The 22,575-nt window shown below is 42.9% G+C and overlaps 1 protein-coding gene across 1 annotated transcript in view; it reads left to right on the top strand.

Moving 5' to 3' along the window:
- Positions 1-861, top strand: part of LOC126260950 (uncharacterized) — a 62,026-nt gene extending 61,165 nt beyond the window's left edge. Inside the window, exon 7 of the mRNA XM_049958461.1 lies at positions 666-861. Coding sequence (XP_049814418.1) covers positions 666-773 — 108 coding nt within the window. The 3' untranslated portion in view covers positions 774-861. The remainder of the gene's footprint in view (positions 1-665) is intronic.
- The last annotated feature ends 21,714 nt before the right edge of the window (positions 862-22,575 follow it).

Genomic DNA, 22,575 nt, shown 5'->3' with positions numbered 1-22,575 from the left:
GTAGTGAATACGATGCTTATACAGTCTTCAGTGTGTGTGATCCACACTTCCACACTATTTGTTACACAGTGCACACATTGTGCAGTGTAAAGTTACTTGAGCAGCACGATGTGCAGATGCGCGCTCCTGCCCGCGCCCCTCTGTGGGCACTGCTCGGCAGTGGCACCGTGCCCGCTGACAGCTCTGGAGGGGACGGACTGGGGACCACATCGTAGGCTATGCCCACCTTAACAGGCGGAGACGTGAAGGCAGCTGATATTATTACACGTGTAGCAGCGTACTTACCATCACTCATTGTGACAAAACTACTAATATGTCACCACAGACTTGGACGAGAGCTAGTTAACAACAGATACTCGCGGTCTGGGGACCTTCCCAGCTGAAGGGTGCTCAACATTCTCTCACGCCTTCAGCTGGACCCCAACCTCGAACCCAGGTTCAGATTAGGGTCGACACTTGAGCTGAAGTACATACAATCTGCCGTGTGAAAGAGCAAACGAAGTCTTCTTTAGTAACACGTTATCCTCTGCACATCAGCGGTCAGACTGAATATAATGAAATAATGAAAAAAATTTAGTTCTATAATGGAATTGTCATGCTTTCATGCAGACTGCATCAGAATCCATACTTTTTTATGTGCCCTCTAGTACAATTTTTTGTTGCAGCCGACTGTTCCACACTCTCCTGACTGCCTGGTGGACTGGGTCGACAAAGTGGGAGTCATCTCCTTGCATGTCTACTTCAAGGACAACGAAAAGACCATCGGGTGTTGATACTGTACATCCTGAATAAAAGATACTGCAAAGTGTGTTCCAGTGCATGACATGTCAATATAGAATGAACAACGTGTTTCACATGTGAGACAGAGTTTTTTTCCTGTGTGTGTGTGTGTGTGTGTGTGTGTGTGCGTGTGTGTGTGTGTGTGTGTGTGTGTGTGTGTGTGTGTGTGTTTGTGTACCTACATGTACTGAAATTGGTAGTGGAAACGATGAACTACTTAATACGAAATCAGAAATCTTCTTTAACGAATGTGAACAACTCTTACAGTTCCAAAACGCAAATGAAATCAGTGAAGTAAAGGAACAAGACATGGATTTATTGCCCTACTAAGCCTCTGCAATTACAAACGGAATACACTCTATATCGTTGAAACGTGGAAGATGGAAGCGATTACGATCAATGACAGAAAATATATCGCTACTGGTTCTATGAAAATCATCGTTATCTACAGTTTTTATCCAATTTATTATAAGAGAATTTTGAGCTCTATTTCGTGCTCGCAGAAAATAATAACGAATTAAACAGAACATTACTCAACACTCTAAGTCAACTATCAAACCACACACAATACATTTGCTTACTCTCTCTCTCTCTCTCTCTCTTCTCTCTCTCTCTCTCTCTTTCTGTCACACACAAAGAGAAATTGGGAATATGTCTCAACAAATTCAGACTTATCGGGCGTCAATCTAAAATAAAATAATTAAATTAACGACTGACAACAACGAATCTGACACATATATTGCAGGGAAAAGAGTATGCAAGCCACAGCAACATGGTAACACCCACAATTGAAGGGCTTATTTCCATGGTGGTGCAAGTCCATTTTTGTTCATATTGAGATACAGAGTCCTAAAGTTAAAGGAGCGCTGAAAAATCTGCAGTTGAGATACCAGAAATATTCGAGCATATGGCTTCTTGCTAGAGATGAACCTTCCTTTCTGTTTGTTTGGCTCATTAATTTCAGAAGCATTATAGACAGAAAAGTGGAGGTAATGGACTTGTACCACTATTGAAATAAGCCCTTCAATTAGCTATTGATCACGAGAAAACGTAACAAATCGTGTTATAAATCAGCAACACAACCTAATTTTACCTATGGCACTAGGTCACTTTAAACATAAAAACAATAACAACAACACATTTAGCAGCCAAATAAAAACTAAGTACATCTCAGGACAAGTCGCCTACAGCAATGGTGAAGGTCAAAAAGGGACACATGCTACGGTTTTACGGAAATATATAGTTTAAAGGTTGTATTCGAAAGGAAAATTCAATTCAGGGGTTGCTCTAGATGGAAGTGTTGCAGATGAAATGTTGCTCGTATTAACATAGACTTGTTGCTGATTTTTTTGACAGCCAAACCGCTTACGTCATGTCAAAAAAAGGTAAAATACACATGTATTCCATGTACCTTTATATTTTAGAAAAAATAAACGAAATAACCACTGGAAATGCTGAAACCGTGATGAAACATGTTTGGGGATTAAGAAAACTCTGTTCTTGAAAGAAGTCGGACCCCCTTTATTCCGTTGTTTATGGAGCTATGCTGTGTATGACGTCTCAGTAAGACGATTACGCTAGACAAGACACTGACAAACAAAATGAACTTGATATATGTACTGTTGTCAAGGTGTGAAAACTTCGAAGCTATTCCAGTAATGGAAGAATAAATGAAAATACTACTACATCCAACAATAGCAATAATATTGCCTCATTTAAGTTGTAGGTTTTGAAAAGCTCATGGAACTTTTCTTTCGCCACCCAAAGTTTGAAAAACCATTAGTATTTCAAAATATATTAATTTGTAACATATTCATATAGGAGATTAAATTTGCAACAGAAGTCTCTGAATTCATTGCACACAATTATACCCACAGAACAGAACAATAGTTAGGTTGCACAGCAGAATAGTAAGTAGAGATATTCTTCGACAGAATTAGTAAGATGAACTTACAGATTTACGAAATGATGCATAATGCAGAGCTGGATAAAATCCTTTTGCAGTTAGCAGAAAGTTGACGTATTCGTAAGGGATGTCACGACGAGTGAGGATGGAAAGCCTTAGCGATTTTCTCCTCAGCTGTCAGGATTGGCACACAGCTGGAGGGGAGAGGTGTAGCGGCTCAGATACGCGGTGAGCGTGGTACTCTCTCCCCCGATGTCAGTCACTATAGATGTAGGGAAGCAGACCACTTGAAGGAACAATGCCGCTAGCCACAGTGCTTTGAATGTGGTGAGATTTGCATAAGGCGAGTGACTGCAAAAGTAGAAAGCAGGATGAGCGCGATAAAAATAAGCATTCGTTAAACGCTACTGGCAGTGCTCTAACCACCAAACGTCATTCCCAATAAAATGGCACACTGCAAGGGCGTGTGTAGAGACGGATTGTTGCTTGCTTACTTAGATTCGCAGATTTGTCCGATTCAGTGGGTGCATTATCTGCGACACCTATAAAACAGCCTAGAATACCAACAAGAAGCAAAGCTTTGGTATATAAGTGACACACAGGGTCTCAAAGCATTATAGCATTTGATAGAGGAATTCAGTGATCAGCAGTTGGCTGATTGGATCACTGAGGAGAGTGACGAACCCTGTAGAGAAAAAGTTGTCATTGTGCCCAGAAACTTATCCGTTGGTATCAGGAAATACAGATACTGTCGCGATTATTGGTACCTAAACAAAAATATTATCAATTAATTGCCCAACAAAAGCTGCTTTGGAGTAGTATTTTATTTCATCAGAATAGTTTCGGGCGTTGCCCATCATCAGTCGTAGCTTATTTTAATGTTCTCTACCGTATCCCAGTTGCCAAACAATTTGTTAATACGATCACATATTTATAATTTCTACAAGTAGCAGAGCACAAAACCTTCAAGACAAAAACTGTGACTCATGCATATCCCATGCCAAACATTGCGGAAAAACTCGACAATATGGCCCAGTGTAGACATTTCTCGACCATGCATTTGAAAGTGGTTACCACCAGCTCGAAGTCCAGGTAGTTCCAGAAGACTGTCCAAAGAGAGCTCTTTCCACAACACGGTACTTTGCCAGTACCACAGGCTGCTAATTGGACTGAGAAATGCGGCAGCTACATTTCAGAGACTTTTGGATGGAATGCTTTGGGACTGAAACCTTAAAAAATGCATAGTTTATCTCGATAACATTATTGTATTTTCAAAGGATATGGGCGAATACGTGAAACTATTGGTAGAAATTTTTAAATGACTACACTCAGCACATACTCTACTCAGTGCCAATACGAACAATTTCCCTCTAACAGAAGTAAATTATCTGTGGCATGAAGTTAGACAGGAAAGAATAAAAACTGATCCAATGCTAATATCAGTAGTTGGTGATTTTCCGCTGCCCCAGACTACGTAAGAATTTACAGTCTTTTCAAGCCTCTTTAATTTTATAGTAAGTTTGTGAGGGATCTTGTAAAAACTGCCAAACCCTTGAATCATGCATGTGATAAAAAGGAGTGAAATTCGAAGTGTTGAGCAGAGTGTCAATGTAGTGTCGGCAGACTTGCCAACACTACGCACACTAATTGAAAGAGGCGGCCAAGATGCACGCGCTAACTCACGAAGGATGGGATGAGGTCTGAAGCAGGAGACTTAATGAATGTGATAAAGAAAATACGTATCTTTGGAATATACTTAACTTTTAATACATCCTTGTATACATCGTTCTTGATGAGACATCTGGAGATTGTGGCGATACAAGTGACTCTTTATATACAAGCTATTTAAGGCTAATGGCGCCTTGCTAAGTCGTAGCCATTAACTTAGCTGAAGGCTATTCTAACTGTCTCTCGGCAAATGAGAGAAATGGCTTCGTCCGTATAGTCGCTAGCAACGTCGTCGTACAACTGGGGCGAGTTCTCGTACGTCTCTCGAGACCTGCCGTGTGGTGGCGCTCGGTCTGCGATCACACAGTGGCGACACGCGGGTCCGACATGTACTAATGGACCGCGGCCGATTTAAGCTACCACCTAGCAAGTGTGGTGTCTGGCGGTGACACCACAGTCAAGCCATATTTGAGAAACTGAAACATCCTTGGTACTGAGTCTTGTGATAGTATTTCCTAACTTTGAACAATAGTTCACCCTGTATTATGGCAGTTGGTTGCGTTTTGAGCCAAATCGTGGATAACATTGAATATCCAGTGCCTTATGCATCAACACAATTCAACATGGCAGAATGTAACTATTCAACAACAAAAAGGGAAATGCAGCTGTTATTTATGGTATTACCTACTTTTACTGTTATTTATGTGGACAAAAGTTTAAGGTAGTTACTGAGCATGCTTCCCTTAAGTGGATATTGGGATTGAATGATCCTTTCAGCATATCAGCGTTGTGGGAATTGAAGACAAGCGAGTTTAATTAGGTTGTGGTGCATATACCAGGTAAGCAGCAGACTAACCTAGAAACACTAAGCAGGAAAACTGTGTGATGAGGCAAAAGAAGCGGGTTAGACTGTCGGGTTTTTAGGTCATAGCCGCTGTTTGTGATACACGATGGCTCGCTGTGCAGGAGCACGAAAAGCAGACCGTGCATGATGGTTCACACAGCGTTCAGAAACGAAGTATTTTGAGAACCGTAAGACCACCTGTTGGCAGGTCATGGGGGATGTAGAACAACAGACAGACACATAACCAGAATATTTTGATGGAGTACCAGACAGCAAGATTTTTAACACTATTTCAAAGACTGTGTGCCATGTGCACAAAGAGCAGATCTTAGTGACCAGCGTATGCCCTTATTTAAGTGGTCAGAGGTGAGGGAACAGTCTGAAAGCTAGGATTTTGATATTCTTGGACCACTTAATAGGGCAGCAGCTGGAAGTAAGTTTATTATGATAATAGTAGATCACTTTTCCCAGTTCTTAGCAATGACAGCAATTCCAGACCAGCGAGCGAGCTCAGTCACGAATGTGACGGTTAACAATGGGACACTAAGATTTGGCATTCCTGATACTAAAATTTAAGATAAGGGTACAACTTTCATTTTGGACCTCTTTAAGCACTTGTGACACTTGCTTCTAGTCCAAAAAGTTCACACTAGTCCTTTCCTCCCACAAGCAAATAGACATACTCAGAGGGCTCATTGCACAATTTCGAAAATGTTTGAGTCATTGTGTAATTAGCCTGCATGTTGATTGTGATACGCATTTCCAACGTGTCATATCAGCATGTAGTACTTCCTAGTACAGATCTCTCACCATAGAAGGTGGTATACAGAAGAAAGGTCCCATCTTTTGAGGTTCTGCTAATGAACAGTCAGTGAAAAGTTCACGAAACGGTTAAGAGAACGTGATAACCACCAGTAAACGTGAAGGTGCAGCTACCAACTAACACGTCGATTATTCATATAAACTGAGTCAAACTTTTCAGTGGAGCAGTAGATACTTTGTTACAGATTCCAACCCCGCAACTGATACAGAACGAAAAATCTAAGAAGACCATGGAGTCAGTAGATTAAAAAATGATGAGTTCACGTATAATACTGTACGCATTAAGACCACGTGTTTAGTTTTTTGCTGTTTGTTGACTATATTTTGTCTTGCTGGTTTTGAACCATTGAGTTTTGTGTTGTTTTGTTTTGGGGGTTCATTCCTTGGTAGGTGAAGGGGTTCATATTATGTAGTACTCTCCGTCCGAACAGGCCTCAGAAGGCCCAATGGCCCCGACAGACTGTCGAGTCATCCTCAGCCAACACGCATCACTAGATGCAGATATGAAGGTTCAAATGGCTCTGAGGTCATCAGTCTATTAGAACTTAGGACTCCTTAAACCTAACTAACCTAAGGACATCACACACATCCATTCCCGATGCAGGATTCGAACCTGCGACCGTAGCGGTCGCGCGGTTCCAGACTGTAGCGCCTAGAACCGCTCGGCCACCCCGGCCGGCAGATATGAAGGGGCATGTGGTCAGTACAGCACTCTCATGGCCGTCGTCAGTGTTTGTGACCAGAGACACTACTCCTCAGTCAAGTAGCTCCTCATTTGCCTAACAAGGATTGAGTGCATGCCACTCGCCAACAGCACTCAGCAGATCCGGACATTAATCCATCCAGTTGCTAACCGAGCCTGACAGCGCTTAATTACGGTGATTGATCGGAACACTGTGGCAAGGACGTTAGCACGTAGTATTCGGTTATATCTTATTGTGCACAAATATTTTTAGGACAGAGGTGAAGTGATGAGAAATTCCTTTCTCCCATATGGCATACCAGCACAAGCAGTTAGGAATAACATGGTACTCTTGCTGTTCCTACACTTCGTCTGTTAGGGAGTAAGGGGTGAATCACAGGTCAGCCTCTTCAGTCTGTAGCGCTGTTCTCAAGAGAACCCAACGTCCTGTTAAAAAATCGTTGGTGGAGGCTTGGATTGACTCTGAATGTGTGTAAGATTAGAAATGTATGGGGATTGAAGATACTTTTATGGAATTTCAGAAAGAAGCAAAGGAAGAAGGAATTCTGGCGGAAGGTCAAGAAGAATTACAACTCTTTTATGAGAATGTGAGGGAGCAGTTAAAACAAATGATCGACCTCGTGAAGCGGTCTCTAATCCGGAGAAAGAGAGGATGGTTAAATACAGGTGGAAAACTGTTGCAGACAGTGTTCGGGACAGCAGATGACGAAAATATCCAGAATTTAAAAAGCACACTGAGCCAGGTACAAGCAGTACCGGGGCTATGGTAGAATGGCATACCATGCACGTGGTGAGATCGGAGCAGACTGTACTGAATAACACGAGTATGGTACGAGAACTGGTAACAGAAGTGATACAGTAAATGCAAAGCACCAAGTGCACTCTGAATGATGGTCTGAAAAGGATGCAGAGCCAACTGGATGCAACTGATGGGCAGGTAGCTGTAGCTACACTGTTACGGACTTCGTCGGATAGTATTAATAGCGCAATATTGGAAACTGTAACATTACCGTAATCCGCCTTGCATGCCATACACGACCAACAAAGGGTCATTGCAGCAGTTCTTAGCTGGAGTGCGAGAAGCACAGAAGGATTTTATAACCGAGTTACGGCGTACAGCGGAACCAACTATGGACAATTTGGCGTTGTGTTAGCACATTTCCGTACTCGAAATGAAGAAAGATGGAGCAAGATTGCATGTGTCGATACACTTTCCGGTAATATGCTTAAATGCCCCTTATCAGTGTTTTGTTGTACACCTTCACCCATTGAAACATGTACAACAGGGAAATGGATACAAGTACTGTACACAAAAACAAAGTACTAATAATTTCCGAAAACAGGGAAACTTATGATCTGGTGTCCTTGCAAGAGTTGCAGGGTTGTCAACAAAAGAGTACTACGGTCTCTCCAACCTGAGTGTTTCGGACCGGCACCCAAGTATATGAGGTACAATTGTCCCTGCGAAAATCTGAAGCAACAGAGGGAACTTTAATCCTCTATCGGAATTTTCAAAGAATGGGCACCTACTGAATTTATTCGGTGTATACTCCAGAAGTTATAATTCTGAATTGTTACACAAAAAGAAAGTCACCGTAATATCTGAGACGCAGCTAAAAGACAGTGGAACGCTAATAAATAGAACAGTTTGTGGCGTAGCTAGGAAAAATTCTGCCTATCAGCTATTACGGATACTAAAATAATCGAGATGACAAACCTTTGCTGGTTTCAACTGGGAAGATGTTAGAGATACTGCCAGTCCAAAGCTTGAAACACTTCTAAACGATACATTAAATCTGGATGTCCTGCACACGTTATACCAACTAATAGCGTCACTGAAGCAGCGGATTTCCGTCAAACAGATGTTGTAACATATCCAACAGTGCCGCAAAAACTAGTGTATCCAGGTTGCGGACATAGGTATTTCGGCTACCAGTACTGTAACAATTCTGGTCGCCATTTGTGTAGTTGATGTTTACTACAAGCGAAGGACTGTAGAGCACGCAGAATTAGCTGTGCATCAGTTCCCTGCTGCCTGGTTTAGCAGTATGAGAGGAAGTTCAACACAGTAATCAAGTTGAATCGTAAAACTATGCACGAGGAAGCAAGGAATTAGAATAATGATTTAAAGGGATTATGTCTTCCAGAATTATATTTAGTTTAAAAACAGCTAAATGCAATGAAGGGTGAACTAATAGAACATGTATACCAGTTAGTAAAGTACGAAAATTCTGGACGAATTTTGCAAAGGACGGGGGAGGGCGATGTTTCACACAGCAAAATTGTAACTAAGCGAGGGATAAAATTATGCTGAAAACTTTTGGGACGACGGTAAGAGGAGCACGCTCGTTGAGTATGCAGCCATGGCGTAAACTGTTGTGACTTGGCAAGACAGCCAAGCCACTAGGAGTAAGCCGAAAGGCACGCGTTTAAGCTCACGCAGGCTGGCGTGAGGTCTGGAAAAGGTAAAGTAATTATACTATCAAGAAAAGTACGTAGCTTCAGGAATACTTAACTTTAATCCATAATTGGTCAACATCGGTATGACTGTACATGCATCACAAGATAAATAGGAATTGACAATGGCGCCTTGCTAGGTCGTAGCAAATGACGATGCTGAAGGCTATGCTAACTATCGTCTCGGCAAATGAGAGAGTAATTTGTCAGTGAACCATCGCTAGCAAAGTCTTCTGTACAACTGGGGCGAGTGCTAGGAAGTCTCTCTAGACCTGCCGTGTGGCGGCGCTCGGTCTGCAATCAGTGACAGTGGCGACACGCGGGTCCGACGTATACTACCGGACCGCGGCCGATTTAAAGGCTACCACCTAGCAAGTGTGGTGTCTGGCGGTGACACCACATAAACAATATCAGTTCTCGGAAGAACCGAAATATAAACAAGCACTGAAGTCTTCGCCTGACGTGGTGTGAGAGAAAACTCCAGGAACTCAAGAGTGAGCACTTGGAGAACGCTGTGGAGCAGACACAGCGCTCTTGTGTACGTGTCGGGTCCGTGTGTTGTAGCTGCATGTAGGGACGCCGCACCAACGCCTCTCAGGCTGCAAACTTTGCGTAAAGGAATACTCCGAAACTCTGAAATCAAACAGTAGGACAACCAAGAACACTGAAACGCCGACAAAATGGGAGCACATTCAGCCACCAGTCGGGGCGTCACGTAATCGACTGCTATAAAACCTTCGCCGTCCTTCCACTCGTTGTCGGAGTCTGGCCACTCCATCTGCATCACTAATACTGATGGAAGGCCAGCTCTAGTAGGAACACAGCTCGCAGAGTCCAAGTTCCCCCCACAGCTGGACGGCTGCGAACTCACCTGGCTCTAGTAGTTTCAGGATGGCCCGGTGAATACGACGAAATATTACCGGGTCAGTCCGCACTTGGGCTCTGCGAGCTGCGTTCCTGCTCGTCACAGCTGAAACTACCATTCTGGGAATGAAGGGCCGATCTGGGTGTGAGCGAGTTGCTCAGCTCGGGGGCAGGGCGCCCGTGCCGCCACTCGTGAGCAGAAAAAGTAGCGCCTTACCAGTCGCATGCTGGGACCGCCTCTCAGGCCGTCCTCCGTGTCGCTGTCGGGTCTTCCGCCTGCACGCCACCTCGATAACTGACAAGTGTGGTTTACAGACGTGTGAGGCTGCGCCTTCAGTCAGTGAGAGCGCGGAGGCTGCGACAGACGTCCGCAGCCGGCCGCCACGCCCCCCTGCGGCGCTGGCCTCGGACGCTCGTGAGGCCCGCTGCTAGTCCGCAGTGGGCACGACACAGAGTGATTGTACAGCTCTCGTAAGTAAGTGGCTGTTAATTAAACGATGCCTCATTAGAGCCTCGGTGCACAACAGGACCACGCCACCTCACCTCCGCTTGACCATACACAAGTAGAAGGCGGCATCTGGCGGGCTCCTAGAGTTACAACGCGTAAAGAGTACGTAATTTTAGAACATAAAACAGTCACATTACTGTTCCCAGATAAGACAGTAGCCACTTCTAGCCTTATTGAGACCCAGAGAGGTGGCGCAGTGGTTAGAAATCAAATGGTTCAATGGCTCTGAGCACTATGGGACTCAACTGCTGTGGTCATAAGTCCCCTAGAACTACTTAAACCTAACTAACCTAAGGACAGCACACAACACCCAGCCATCACGAGGCAGAGAAAATCCCTAACCCCGCCGGGAATCGAACCCGGGAACCCGGGCGTGGGAAGCGAGAACGCTACCGCACGAAGTGGTTAGAACACTGGACTCACAATCGGGAGGACGGCGGTTCAAACGCGCGTCCGGCCACCCTGATCAGATTTTCCGTGATTTCCCTAAAGGGGACCTCGGTGGCCAAGGAACGTGACTATTTCTGACGTACCATATTTCGGGGAATGTTAGCTTTAGATAATATGTCAGCTGATGACTGGAACATGCAGGGGCGCTGTCGTGCTGGAAGGACGTACCCACCCTTGTAGCCGAAGGAACTTCCTCCAGTAATGCTGCAGACTCGTAATGAATTAGGTCTCGATAACGGAGCCCTGTACCACGATGCGGTGACGCAACACGCTCAGTCAAGTGACTGCTTATCACACCACGCCACACACTTACGGGGAAGCATTACTGAGAATTTGTCTCCTTAAAGACCTACGAGTTTTCGTCGAATCACTGATGTAATTAACGACTGCTATTTTTTTATTATTAGTTAGACGTCAAATTCCGTAGAACCAATTTTAGGAGCAAATCTCCAAGGTCATGGAACGCGTCAGTACATGAAATTAAAACATAAAAGTAATAACAGATAAAAATGAAATGTTTATGTCAAGCCATAAGTTTAAGTAAACGCAATCAGCAATACAACAAGAATCACCTTAAGGTGACAGAATAGAATCAGTGACCCATGAAGATTTGAAAGCGCGTGGATTATTGCTAAGACTTTTGAATTCTAGTGGTAGCTTATTGGAAATGGATGCAGCAGTATACAGCACACCTTTCTGCACAAGAGTAAAGGAAGTCCGATCCAAATGCAGGTTTGATTTCTGCCGAGTATTAACTGAGTGAAAGCTGCTTGTTCTTAGAAATAAGGTAATATTGTTAACAAGGAATGACAGTGAAGAATATATATCCTGAGAGGCCAATATCAGAATACCCAGACTCGTGAACTCGGGTCGACAAGAGGTTCGTGAACTCACACCATCGCCCGAACCGCCTGTTTCTGAGCCAAAAATATCCCTTTAGAAAGGGAAGAGCTAACCCAAAATACAATACCATATGAGATAAGCGAATGAAAATAAGAAATATTTTAGAGTTACCTGTAATACTAGATGGCATATCATTTGTATAAATAAGGAACAGGAGTAGCCCCAACACTGAGCCCTGTGGCACCCCTCGCTTGACCGTACCCCACATCACAGCCATTCTCAATACTGTGAATAATGACCTCTTGCTGTCTGTTGCTAAAGTAAGAGATGATCCAGTAGTGAGCTACTCCCCGTATTCCGTAACGGTCGAACTTCTGGAGCAATATTTTGTGATCAACGCAATCAAACGCCTTAGTGTTGTTCATACCGTCACGAGTCCAAGTGACTTCGTCGGTAAACTGTATTATTGGGATTGCTCGGCGACGTGATCTAGCCTACGTTCAAATTACAATCGTCCACCCTCATCTCCTTCTCAAAGGTGCTGAAATCGCTGTAAATAAGGATAGAGAGCGTTCGTAAGTAGCAGTGCCCATATTCTTGTATGTGGGAATTCTACTTGAGCCTGGCGAAAGAGTGCGTTCTACTAGCTCAATACTGCATACTAATTTATCCACGGTATGTTACTCTGTACGTTCAACGAAATATGACAGCTGAGATATGTATGTAAGGCGTTCCTAAACGATACAGCAGGTTAGTCAACAAATCGCAATAACAATCGCAGTTGAAAAAATCAGTAATGTGAACTCAAGGGCAACTTTGACCTCAAAACAAAAATGACAGTTCATAAATGAACGCACAGCAACTGGAGCACGAACACGTGAAATGAAAACATTGTAAAAAAATTAAAAATTAAAATAAAAACAAAAATAAAAAAGAGCAAATGGTACACGGAAATTTTTTTTCGAATTAATCTATACAGTCTACACAACCAACTCCTGATACATCCAATATGAGAAGGGTGAAGAAATGGCACTTGTACATGGTTTTCGTATCACGGTTTTTACGGTTGCAAAAACGGCTTATCATAGAGCACCGTCGCAGGTTTTGTGAGACAATCGCTTCCAGGGTCTCAGTGAAAGATTGGTTCCGTTGGTTTCTAGGTTCGGGAATGGCAGTAACACGATTAAACTCTGCTGGTGTAGTGTGAACTACTGAGTAGGATCGAATGTAACGGTGCAGGCTGTGCCTGTACAGTCGAGCTCCCCTGGCAGGAGAACCGCACCTGCCTGCCCTCATTGATCTCATTCATATTCACAGGATGTGTAGATCATGGCTAGGATTTCAACATACGTAAAAAGGAGGCCGCAGTTCTCAACTCTTTTCGAGAAAATTCGAGTTTGAAAGTTTCAAGCATGCACAGATGCCAATGTCTGGTATAGGCAGCCCGCAGTCCTCGGAATAAACGCTTGGTTACCCAAGTCGGAAGCCTCTGGGTCGAATCCCGATCCCGCCACTGTGGTTCGTTTTTCTTCGTATTTACGTAATTCTGATAACAGGTTTATTATGATTGTGCAAATTATCAGTACCTAAGGAATCATTTATTGTTTATATAATCTTCACCTTGAAAATTCTAGCTTTTCTTTAACGTTTTGGAAGTAGTTTAGCATTATGTATATATCTACACAGATATTCCGCAAGCCACCGTACGGTGCGTGGCGGAGGGTACCCTGTATAGGTACGCGTACGAAACGACTCACCGTATGAACCCATTTTCCCGATAATCCTGCAGTTAGTTTTGATCCATCAGAAACAGTTGCATGTGCACAAACAACATTCGGTCGATGGATGGAGAAAGGGAGCAACGTTTATAAACACGTACGTTAACCTCCATGATGTCTGATTTTACGAGTAGATGCATTGATGTGGCCAATACTTGGACAGCAAGAGAACGTGAAACTGACTGTGAAGGCGAACCGGTTAACAGTGAAGTTTCAAAACTGTGACTAAAAACGGCTCTGGAGTGCAATGAACAGCTCCTCTTTCAAGACAATCTCATCTCTCCGAAAAGTTCTGCAGTAATAACACAAGAACACGTGGAAATTATAGAAGAAATACTTCGCACAATTTTTGAAATGCTAGCGGAGAGACAACTCGTGGCACAAGACGAACTAATTGCCCACCAAGATGATAAGGGTGGGTTTGAAGAACCTGATGGACTCGCTTTATCTTCATGACACGATTACGAGATGGAGTCCAAAATGGACGCGGTTACATTCTGCAATATTACAAGGTTAGGATTGCCAGTGCAGCGAGAAAGCAGCATCCAGGATGTTCGACCACTCCTTGTAGAAGGGTAGCTTCACGTCTCAAAAGCACGAAAGGTTTTAAAATATGGGAAGATGATATGAAACAAGATGGAACAAAGCATGAAGAACTCAAAACAATTCATTAGTGTATCTATGATTATTTCATAGAAGCTCGAGAATGTAATCAGCAAATGACGACGAGCAATGAGCCCTTTTCTGATTTAAGTTTTCAAGCTTCTGACTAATAGGTCGCGCTGTTCAAAAGAAGATATCGGATTCGTCAGAGAAAAATCACCAGATTTGTATCCGAGAGGGAAAGCGCTTTTCACTGCAGAAAATCCGTGATGAAGTAGCAAATTTCCGAAATTACTATAGATTCGAGCTCTCATACCAAACTACGATAGGAATTTTATTATTAACACAGGTCAAAATGGTTCAAATGGCTCTGAGCACTATGGGACTTAACTTCTGAGGTCATCAGTCCCCCAGAACTTAGAACTACTTAAACCTAACTAACCTAAGGACATCACACACATCCATGCCTGAGGCAGGAATCGAACCTGCGACCGTAGAGGTCGCGCGGCTCCAGACTGTAGCGCCTAGAACCGCTCGGCCACTCCGGCCGGCAACACAGGTCAAACAGGTAGTACAGACAAAGGTACCTGATTCATTTACATCAATTGCAATAGTACTTCTATAAACCAGACGACGCTATTTTGTGAATGTTTGACATCAATAAACGTATGAGTAACCTCTCGTCGAACTCGGAACAAAGGTGGTTCTTGTGCAGCGAAAGGATATGCACAAGGTGACACATTCATGTAACGCACAATATGCTGTCACCTGATCTGAAAACAGTCTTCGTTGCCTTGCAAGAGACCACTGGCTCATTTGGACCAAGGGTGCGAAAAGCAGCAGATGAGTAATGTCGCAAATATAAAAACATTATTATAACATCTTCGAAGTCTGGCAAACACACAACAGTACCATGCAGGAAATTTCTAATTGACGTGTTGAAGCCATACGTGAGAGAAGAACAATTTCTTTTTTCCTTCGATGCATGGGGATGGCAAACGAACCTGGTTTTCTACGACGAAATTTTTCAAGATAGAGAGGGTCTGCCAACGTACAGTATTAAAGTAATTCCTGCAACGTGTACTCCGTTGGTGGGGCCAGCGACGTTTGTTTTTATAGGGATGTGAAAATCCTTACAAAGCGACTACAAAAGTGTCCGTACATTATCGAACACAAAAAGGTGAAAGCTTCAAGACAAGATTGCATAAAAATTCAATCAGTCGTATCCATCCGTTCCCTGACCAATATTCGGTGATATGATCACATATGTCTGGGATGCCCCGAAACTATGTGATGACGGAGGACAGTTTATGAAAGTAAACCAAGTTTGTTTTGCAGTAGAAACATTGCAAAAGTCTTAGTCATGCAAAAACTCGACGTGCTGTATACCACAATAATGATTGCTTTACATGTTTTTACGATCAGTATCATCCTGATTCGTGAAGTGTTCCATACGTATCACAAATGTAGGCAAAGTAAAGTCAATAAAAAGTCTATACTGTTTTAATTCAAAATGGAAGTGTATCGTTTTTTTTATTTCCAATGCCCTTACATAAATACTTTATTTTCCTATTTTTCAGGATAAATATTATGCAAATAATAAGTGAGACATTAAATACTGATACAGTAATTTGAACATCAATAATAAATCTGGTGTTAGAGTTACGTAGGAATAAAAAAAAGCACCAGCAATGAGGTTCGATCCAGAGACCTTGGGCTTCTGAAACTAAGCACTTTATGACTTGCTTACGGACTCCCTGTTTGTTGGCGATCACACAGTAGTATACGCAGGCATCCCTAAAACTGTCTAGCACTAGTTTCTCGAAAACGGTGGAGAGTTGGGGCTTCCTCCTAGCGTAAGTTGAATTCCAGGCCGTGCTCTACCCAGACTGTCGACATGCACCAAATCGGTGAGGGCAAGTGCGTACGGTTCCCTTCTGAGCGGCATACCCGTTCGATACGACATTCACCTCAGGGTAGCTGAAAGAAAGCCAACTGGGCAGGCACGTGTAGAAGCACGCCCAAAAAATGCAGCGGTCCACACTGTAGCACACACTAACTGGTGACCTGATTCTACAACTTTGGAAACCCAACTAAATAGAAATCTGGGGTTTGGCGGTGCTCCGATGAAGTAATGCTCTCAAAAGCGAAAGAATCGCAGCTTTGGAAAGAACAGTCCGCCTCTTATTCACAAAGAGCGGACAAAGGAAAACCGTTTTAGCCGATAACATCCTGATACTGAAATAAATTTTCGTCGGCGAAGCGAGGTAGAAATAAATGTATTCAGTTGCTAATATGTGTCTAAGTTTCCTGCTTTGCACGCTGAACTGTTATGTCTGCCTGTCTGTGTGTGTGTGTGTGTGTGTGTATGTGTGTGTGTGTGTGGTTGTGTGTGCTGCAGGGGCGACACGGTGTGGCATTGTTTATAGTGATCCGCCCGTCTGATAGAGAAGTCAGATATGACGACACCTCATTCGCTATTCGGAAGGAGTTTGTTAGATTTCAGTATCACCACAATCTCGATCACTCACTGCAGAGGAACCATAGTTTGGTCTTCAGTGAATCTCACACGTAGCTATGGGAATGAGTAATAGTGCGTGTTACATGCGTTTATTACTTTACAAGCATTGTAAAAAATTTTCGAACACTGACTTAAGTGTACGGATTATGTCCGCAAAAGGAATCTTTGATTGTGAAAGTATTTTAAGTATTTTAGAAGGTACACACGCACACACACACACACACACACACACACACACACACAGACGGACATAACAGTTCAGCGTCTAAACCACGAAACTGAGACCCAATGAGCGACTGAATACATTCATTTCTACCTCGCTTCACCGACGAAAATTTCTTTCCGTATCAGGATCTTATGGGCCGAAACAGTTCTCCGTTGTCCGCTCTTTGTGAATATGCGTCTTGAACGTAACCTTGTGCCAGTCAAAAAATAGGCAGCTGTAGGTGCTCTTTGAATTATTTCAAGAAAATATCCAGCCAGTATACCAGTTTATGTCAAATGAAGATTTGCTTGGTTCAAATGGTTCAAATGGCTGTGAGCACTATGGGACTTAACTTCTGAGGTCATCAGTCCCCTAGAACTTAGAACTACAAAAACCTAACTAACCTAAGGACCTCACACACATCCATGCCCGAGGCAGGATTCGAACCTGCGACCGTAGCAGTCGCGCGGATCCAGACTGTAGCGCCTAGAACCGCTCGGCCACTCTGGCCGGCGAAGATTTTATTCAACGATGCACCGGTACCGAAACGCTAAATGACGACGAGAGCTTCAACTTGTGCATTTGAAAACAGGTACTGAAACACATTAATTGTGTGGCAACCATTTTACAAATAACAACGGAAATTACATAGTTGTAGGTGTATTCACCGAAGGCTAGTCATTTACTCTGAATGGCATGGTCGTGTTAGGAATCGTCATACGGACGACCAGCAAAACCTTCGTGTAGTTATCTGACAGGAAAGGCGTACACGCGGGGATCAAAGAATGTCTCACTTTGTTAAAAGAGATTCAGAAAATAGCAGCGCCGATTTCAGAACCACAGCATGTGGAGGAAGGATACCTCTACGGTCCTGAGATTCCAGACAAACAGTAAGTTTCCAAACAGCTTCTTGTTTGTTACTGCAAATTTTAGATGCGTTTGTCTTGAAACAACATTTTTCGGCGCGAAGCGCTCTAGACCCTCGACAGATTAACCGACGCAGCTGACAGTTTTTAAAATGAAAGGCAATGAAATGTAATGGGCCTTAGCGAGAGCTTTTTTTGTTTTTGAATTTTAAATTTTCTTAAAAATATTATAATTACTGACATAATTTTCAGGTAGTTGTCTTTTTATATTTCGAGGTATTTTTCAAAACCCCATCGTGATTGCCTCCCCCCCGCCCTCCGGAAAGCCATTCTAAATTAAGAATGTTCTATTTTTATAGGTTTAAGAAGCAGCCACGAGTCTGTAAAATGATTCGTTCAAACCTAGACGTGCTGCGTGGCACATACTATGTCAAGGACTTCAGTCGCCATTCTTAATTTGTTATGACATACAAAAATCTCATACATACACTAATAAAGGTATAGTAATGTGGTGAAATCCTTATTTTACTAAAAACAATCCTCGTATGAAAAAAATACTAAACTTCACCTATTTTCCTTCATCTCGACCTGAAATCCCCCCTCCCACCATTTCATTCTGTGTTTGGATGAAAGGTAGCAATTTATGTGTCTGTGTTAATGTGTGTGCGTGTGTGGGGGGGGGGGGGGGGGGGGAGGAGGGGGGCGTGTATGTTTGCTGCTTCAGAACTGCCGCCTAACCACTCATTCATATTCGTATTTTTGTGCTCTCGTATGACTGAATTCGTGCAAGCCTTTTTTTCTCATAGAGTATTTCTGGTTTCTATTTTAATAAGTAACTGAAACAAAATTAAATTAAGCAATATATGTAAATCAATCTAAATATGAAGATAAGGAAGAAACCGCCCGGATAATCGTGCACGTTATCACGCCGCTCCCGGGATTAGGGGAGCGCGTCGATCCCGGATCGGGCCCTCTCAGCGAATCCACAGCGAAGGCCAGAGTGCCGGCTAGTCAGCCTGGATGTGGTTTTCAGGCAGTTTTCCACGTCCGACTAGGTGAATGCCAGGCTGGTATCAACGTCCCTCCTCAGATACATGCTTCGCAACTGTTTTGAAAACGTTCTGACACACTCTCACGGGATAATACCGTACAGAGACTGGTGGCTCAAATTCCATCTTCGAGGAGCGGAGGTTGGGGACAGGAGTCAATGGAGGGTTAAGGGACAGCAATAGGAAGGGCATGGGGCAACGCATCTGGCCGGACTAACATTGCCACATCCGTGTGAAGACACGGGATTAAGCGACAAGAATAATAAAAAGAAGTAGAAGAATGAAGATGAGGCAGACGAAGACAGTCTTGCATTGGTTAGGAAAGCTTAAGCACTGACACTGAAGAAGTAATGAAAAAAACTACATTATTTGATGTTTATTTTATTTATCAGTCAGACTGTTACAGTTGTAGGTTTTCTTTACTGTATCTGCGTCTTCCGTTGTTTCCTGTCAATAATTTATCTACGTAACCAGTACAACCAACTTTCTTGCTAATCTGTGAACATATTCCTATTTTGGCCCTCTCTAACACTTTGCTGTCTTCCATTCTCACTGTCAATAAATCAAATTTTTAAGGATATTTTAACAGATTTTTCATTGGCCTGTGTCTGCTTGTTGAAAATGAATTCCACAGACTACTTTATATGTCTGTTCTTTGCAGTGTCTATTGCTCCGTACGTAATTCGTTCAGTTAATTTGCAGCTTAATTTGCAGGACATAATTGCAAAAGTTCCGAGTTTCTTCTTCTGCGAATTAACTATAATTCCCTGTTCTCTTCGACAAATATATTTGCCATAGACTCATCATCCGGAAATTCTTTGCTCAATTCTACGCCAACATCGATTGAAAAAAGTTTTCTTTCTCTGCGCAAATCTGTTTTTGATCCCCTCATTGCTCCGTTCAGTTTATGATACCTCGTTTACCACATGCGTAAATTCTCCAACTCCTTTCTGTCTTTCGCAGTGGCGATATCAGCAAACGTAACAACTTATTTCTCCCATTATGTTTTACCTGATACATCTTTGGCTTGTTTATTCTAAGACACATTTTGTTCAGAGTAGCTGGTTCATTCCATTCAACACTGTAAGTCTGATTCGCTTCCAAAGACAGGGCCAGAACTCCAGATCTCAACGTCTATTCTTCTGAATGCAGCCTGGAGCTGATCCGTCACTTTTTCGACTTTTTCCCTCCTTGAGTAATTATTTTAGTCGCACGTTTAATAGTGAGTTTGTTTGTCAGATTTTCCAGGCTGCTTGGATCAAATTTTAGATTCCTCGTAGCTGTCGAACCTTTCTAAAAAGTTTAGTCCATAAGCTACAGAACAAGCTGCGTCAGCGGCTGATGGCCAGGTCATGATTACTTTTGCATGACACCGTTGCTGAATAGCCACACCGCACCCAGTAGTCAACGAGTCTGTCTCCACTACAGAGGGATATTTCGCAACGCACTGGCTATACTTGTCAGGACGGAGGCTACCCTGTACAGCGATTTTCGCTCCTCACACATTCTCGTAAAGGGCGAAGCAAATAAATCACAACATGAACGCCTCTACCTGAATATTTAAAATCATGGAAAACCTAGGGGAGGCGTTTACCGAGCAGTGAATGTGGAACAGCTGCTTGTGATACTGAGAATAATGGTGGTATGCCTCTGTACAGGACCTAACCTGTCTTACCTTATTCACGTCCACTCTTCATGAGGTATACGAGGCAAACAAAGGAACTGTAGCGCAATCTTCCACAAATACCGAATCTATACATTTACTAAGAGCATTTTGCGGACGAATGTCGCTTTTTAGACTGTTGTTGTTGTGGTCTTCAGTCCAGAGATTGGTCTGATGCGACTCTCCGTGCTTCTCTATCCTGTGTAAGGTTCTTCACCTCCCAGTACCAACTGCAACCTACATCCTTTTGAATCTGCTTAGTGTACTCAAATCTTGGTCTCCCTCAACGATTTTTACCCTCTACGCTGCCCTCCAATACTAAATTGTTGATCCCTTGATGCCTCAGAATATGCCATACCAACCGACCCCTTCTTCTAGTCAAGTTGTGCCACAAACTCCTCTCCAATTCTCTTCAGTATCTCCTCATTAGTTATGTGATCTACCCATCTAATCTTCAGCATTCTTCTGTAGTACGACAATTCGAAAGATTCTATTCTCTTTCTGTCTAAACTATTTATCGTCCATGTTTCACTTCCACACGTGGCTACACTCCATACAAATACTTTCAGAAACGAGTTCCTGACACTTAAATCTATTCTCGATGTTAACAAATTTCTCTTCCTCAGAAACGCTTTCCTTGCCATTGCCAGTCTACATTTGATATCCTCTCTACTTCGACCATAATCAGTTATTTTGCTCCCCAAATAGCAAAACTCATTTACTACTTTAAGTATCTCATTTCCTAATCTAATTCCCTCAGCAAATCATTTAATTCCATTATCCTCGTTTTGCTTTTGCTGATGTTCATCTTATATTCTCTTTTCAAGACACTGCCTATTCATTTTCAATTGCTCTTCCAGGTCCTTTTCTGTCTCTGACAGAATTACAATGTCATCAGAAAACCTCAAAGTTTTTATTTCTTCTCCATGAATTTTAATACCTACTCCGAATTTTTCTTTTGTTTCCTTTACTGCTTGCTCAATATACAGATTGAACAACATCGGGGAAAAGCTACAACCTGTCTCACTCCCTCCCCGACCACTGCTTCCCTTTCGTGCTCCTCGAGTCTTATAAGCGCCATCTGGTTTCTGTACAAATTGTAAATAGCCTTTCGCTCCCTGTATTTCACCCCTTCCACCTTCAGTATCTGAAAGAGAGTATTCTAGTCAACATTGTCAAAAGCTTTCTCTAAGTCTACAAATGCTAGAAACGTAGGTTTGCCTTTCCTTAATCTATTTTCTAAAATATGTCGTAAGGTCAGTATTGCCTCACGTGTTCCAATATTTCTACGGAATCCAAACTGATCTTCCCCGAGGTCGGCTTCTATCAGTTTTTCCGTTCGTCTGTAAAGAATTCGTGTTAGTATTTTACAGCCATGGCTTATTAAACTGATAGTTCGGTAATTTTCACGTCTGTCAACACCTGCTTTCTTTGGGATTGGAATTATTATATTCTTCTTGAAGTCTGAGGGTATTTCGCCTGTCTCGTACATCTTGCTCACCAGATGGTAGAGTTTTGTCAGGACTGGCTCTTCCAAGGCTGTCAGTAATTCTAATGGAATGTTGTCTACTCCCGGGGCCTAGTTTGACTTAGGTCTTTCAGTGCTCTGTCAAACTCTTCACGCAGTATCACATCGCCTACTTCATCTACATTCTCTTCCATTTCAATAATATTGTCCTGAAGAATATCGCCCTTGTATAGACCCTCTATATACTCCTTCCACCTTTCTGCTTTCCCTTTTCTCTTCAGCCTAATAACACCTAAACCTAGAGATTCCATACAAATGTTTTTCGACTACTTTCACGTACCATTACTGGACATAGGGCTCCTCTAGGCTTCCCCGTGAGGTTTGGGATTTAGTGATGCACATCCATTCTGCTCCTGCATCTTCCCTAACGCCGTCTACCCGCCTTTCACTAAGTCACCGACTAGACCATTTTTCTTCTATTGGAATCCAGCATAGAATTTCCTTGGTCCATTCCCTCCCCCCCTTCCCCTTCTCCCGACTCTAGCTAGTATTTATTATAGTCGCAGTACATCTTCTA

Source organism: Schistocerca nitens, chromosome 5 (genome assembly GCF_023898315.1).
Source record: "Schistocerca nitens isolate TAMUIC-IGC-003100 chromosome 5, iqSchNite1.1, whole genome shotgun sequence".
Taxonomy (NCBI): Eukaryota; Metazoa; Arthropoda; class Insecta; order Orthoptera; family Acrididae; genus Schistocerca; species Schistocerca nitens.
This window is presented reverse-complemented; position numbering and strand designations above follow the sequence as displayed.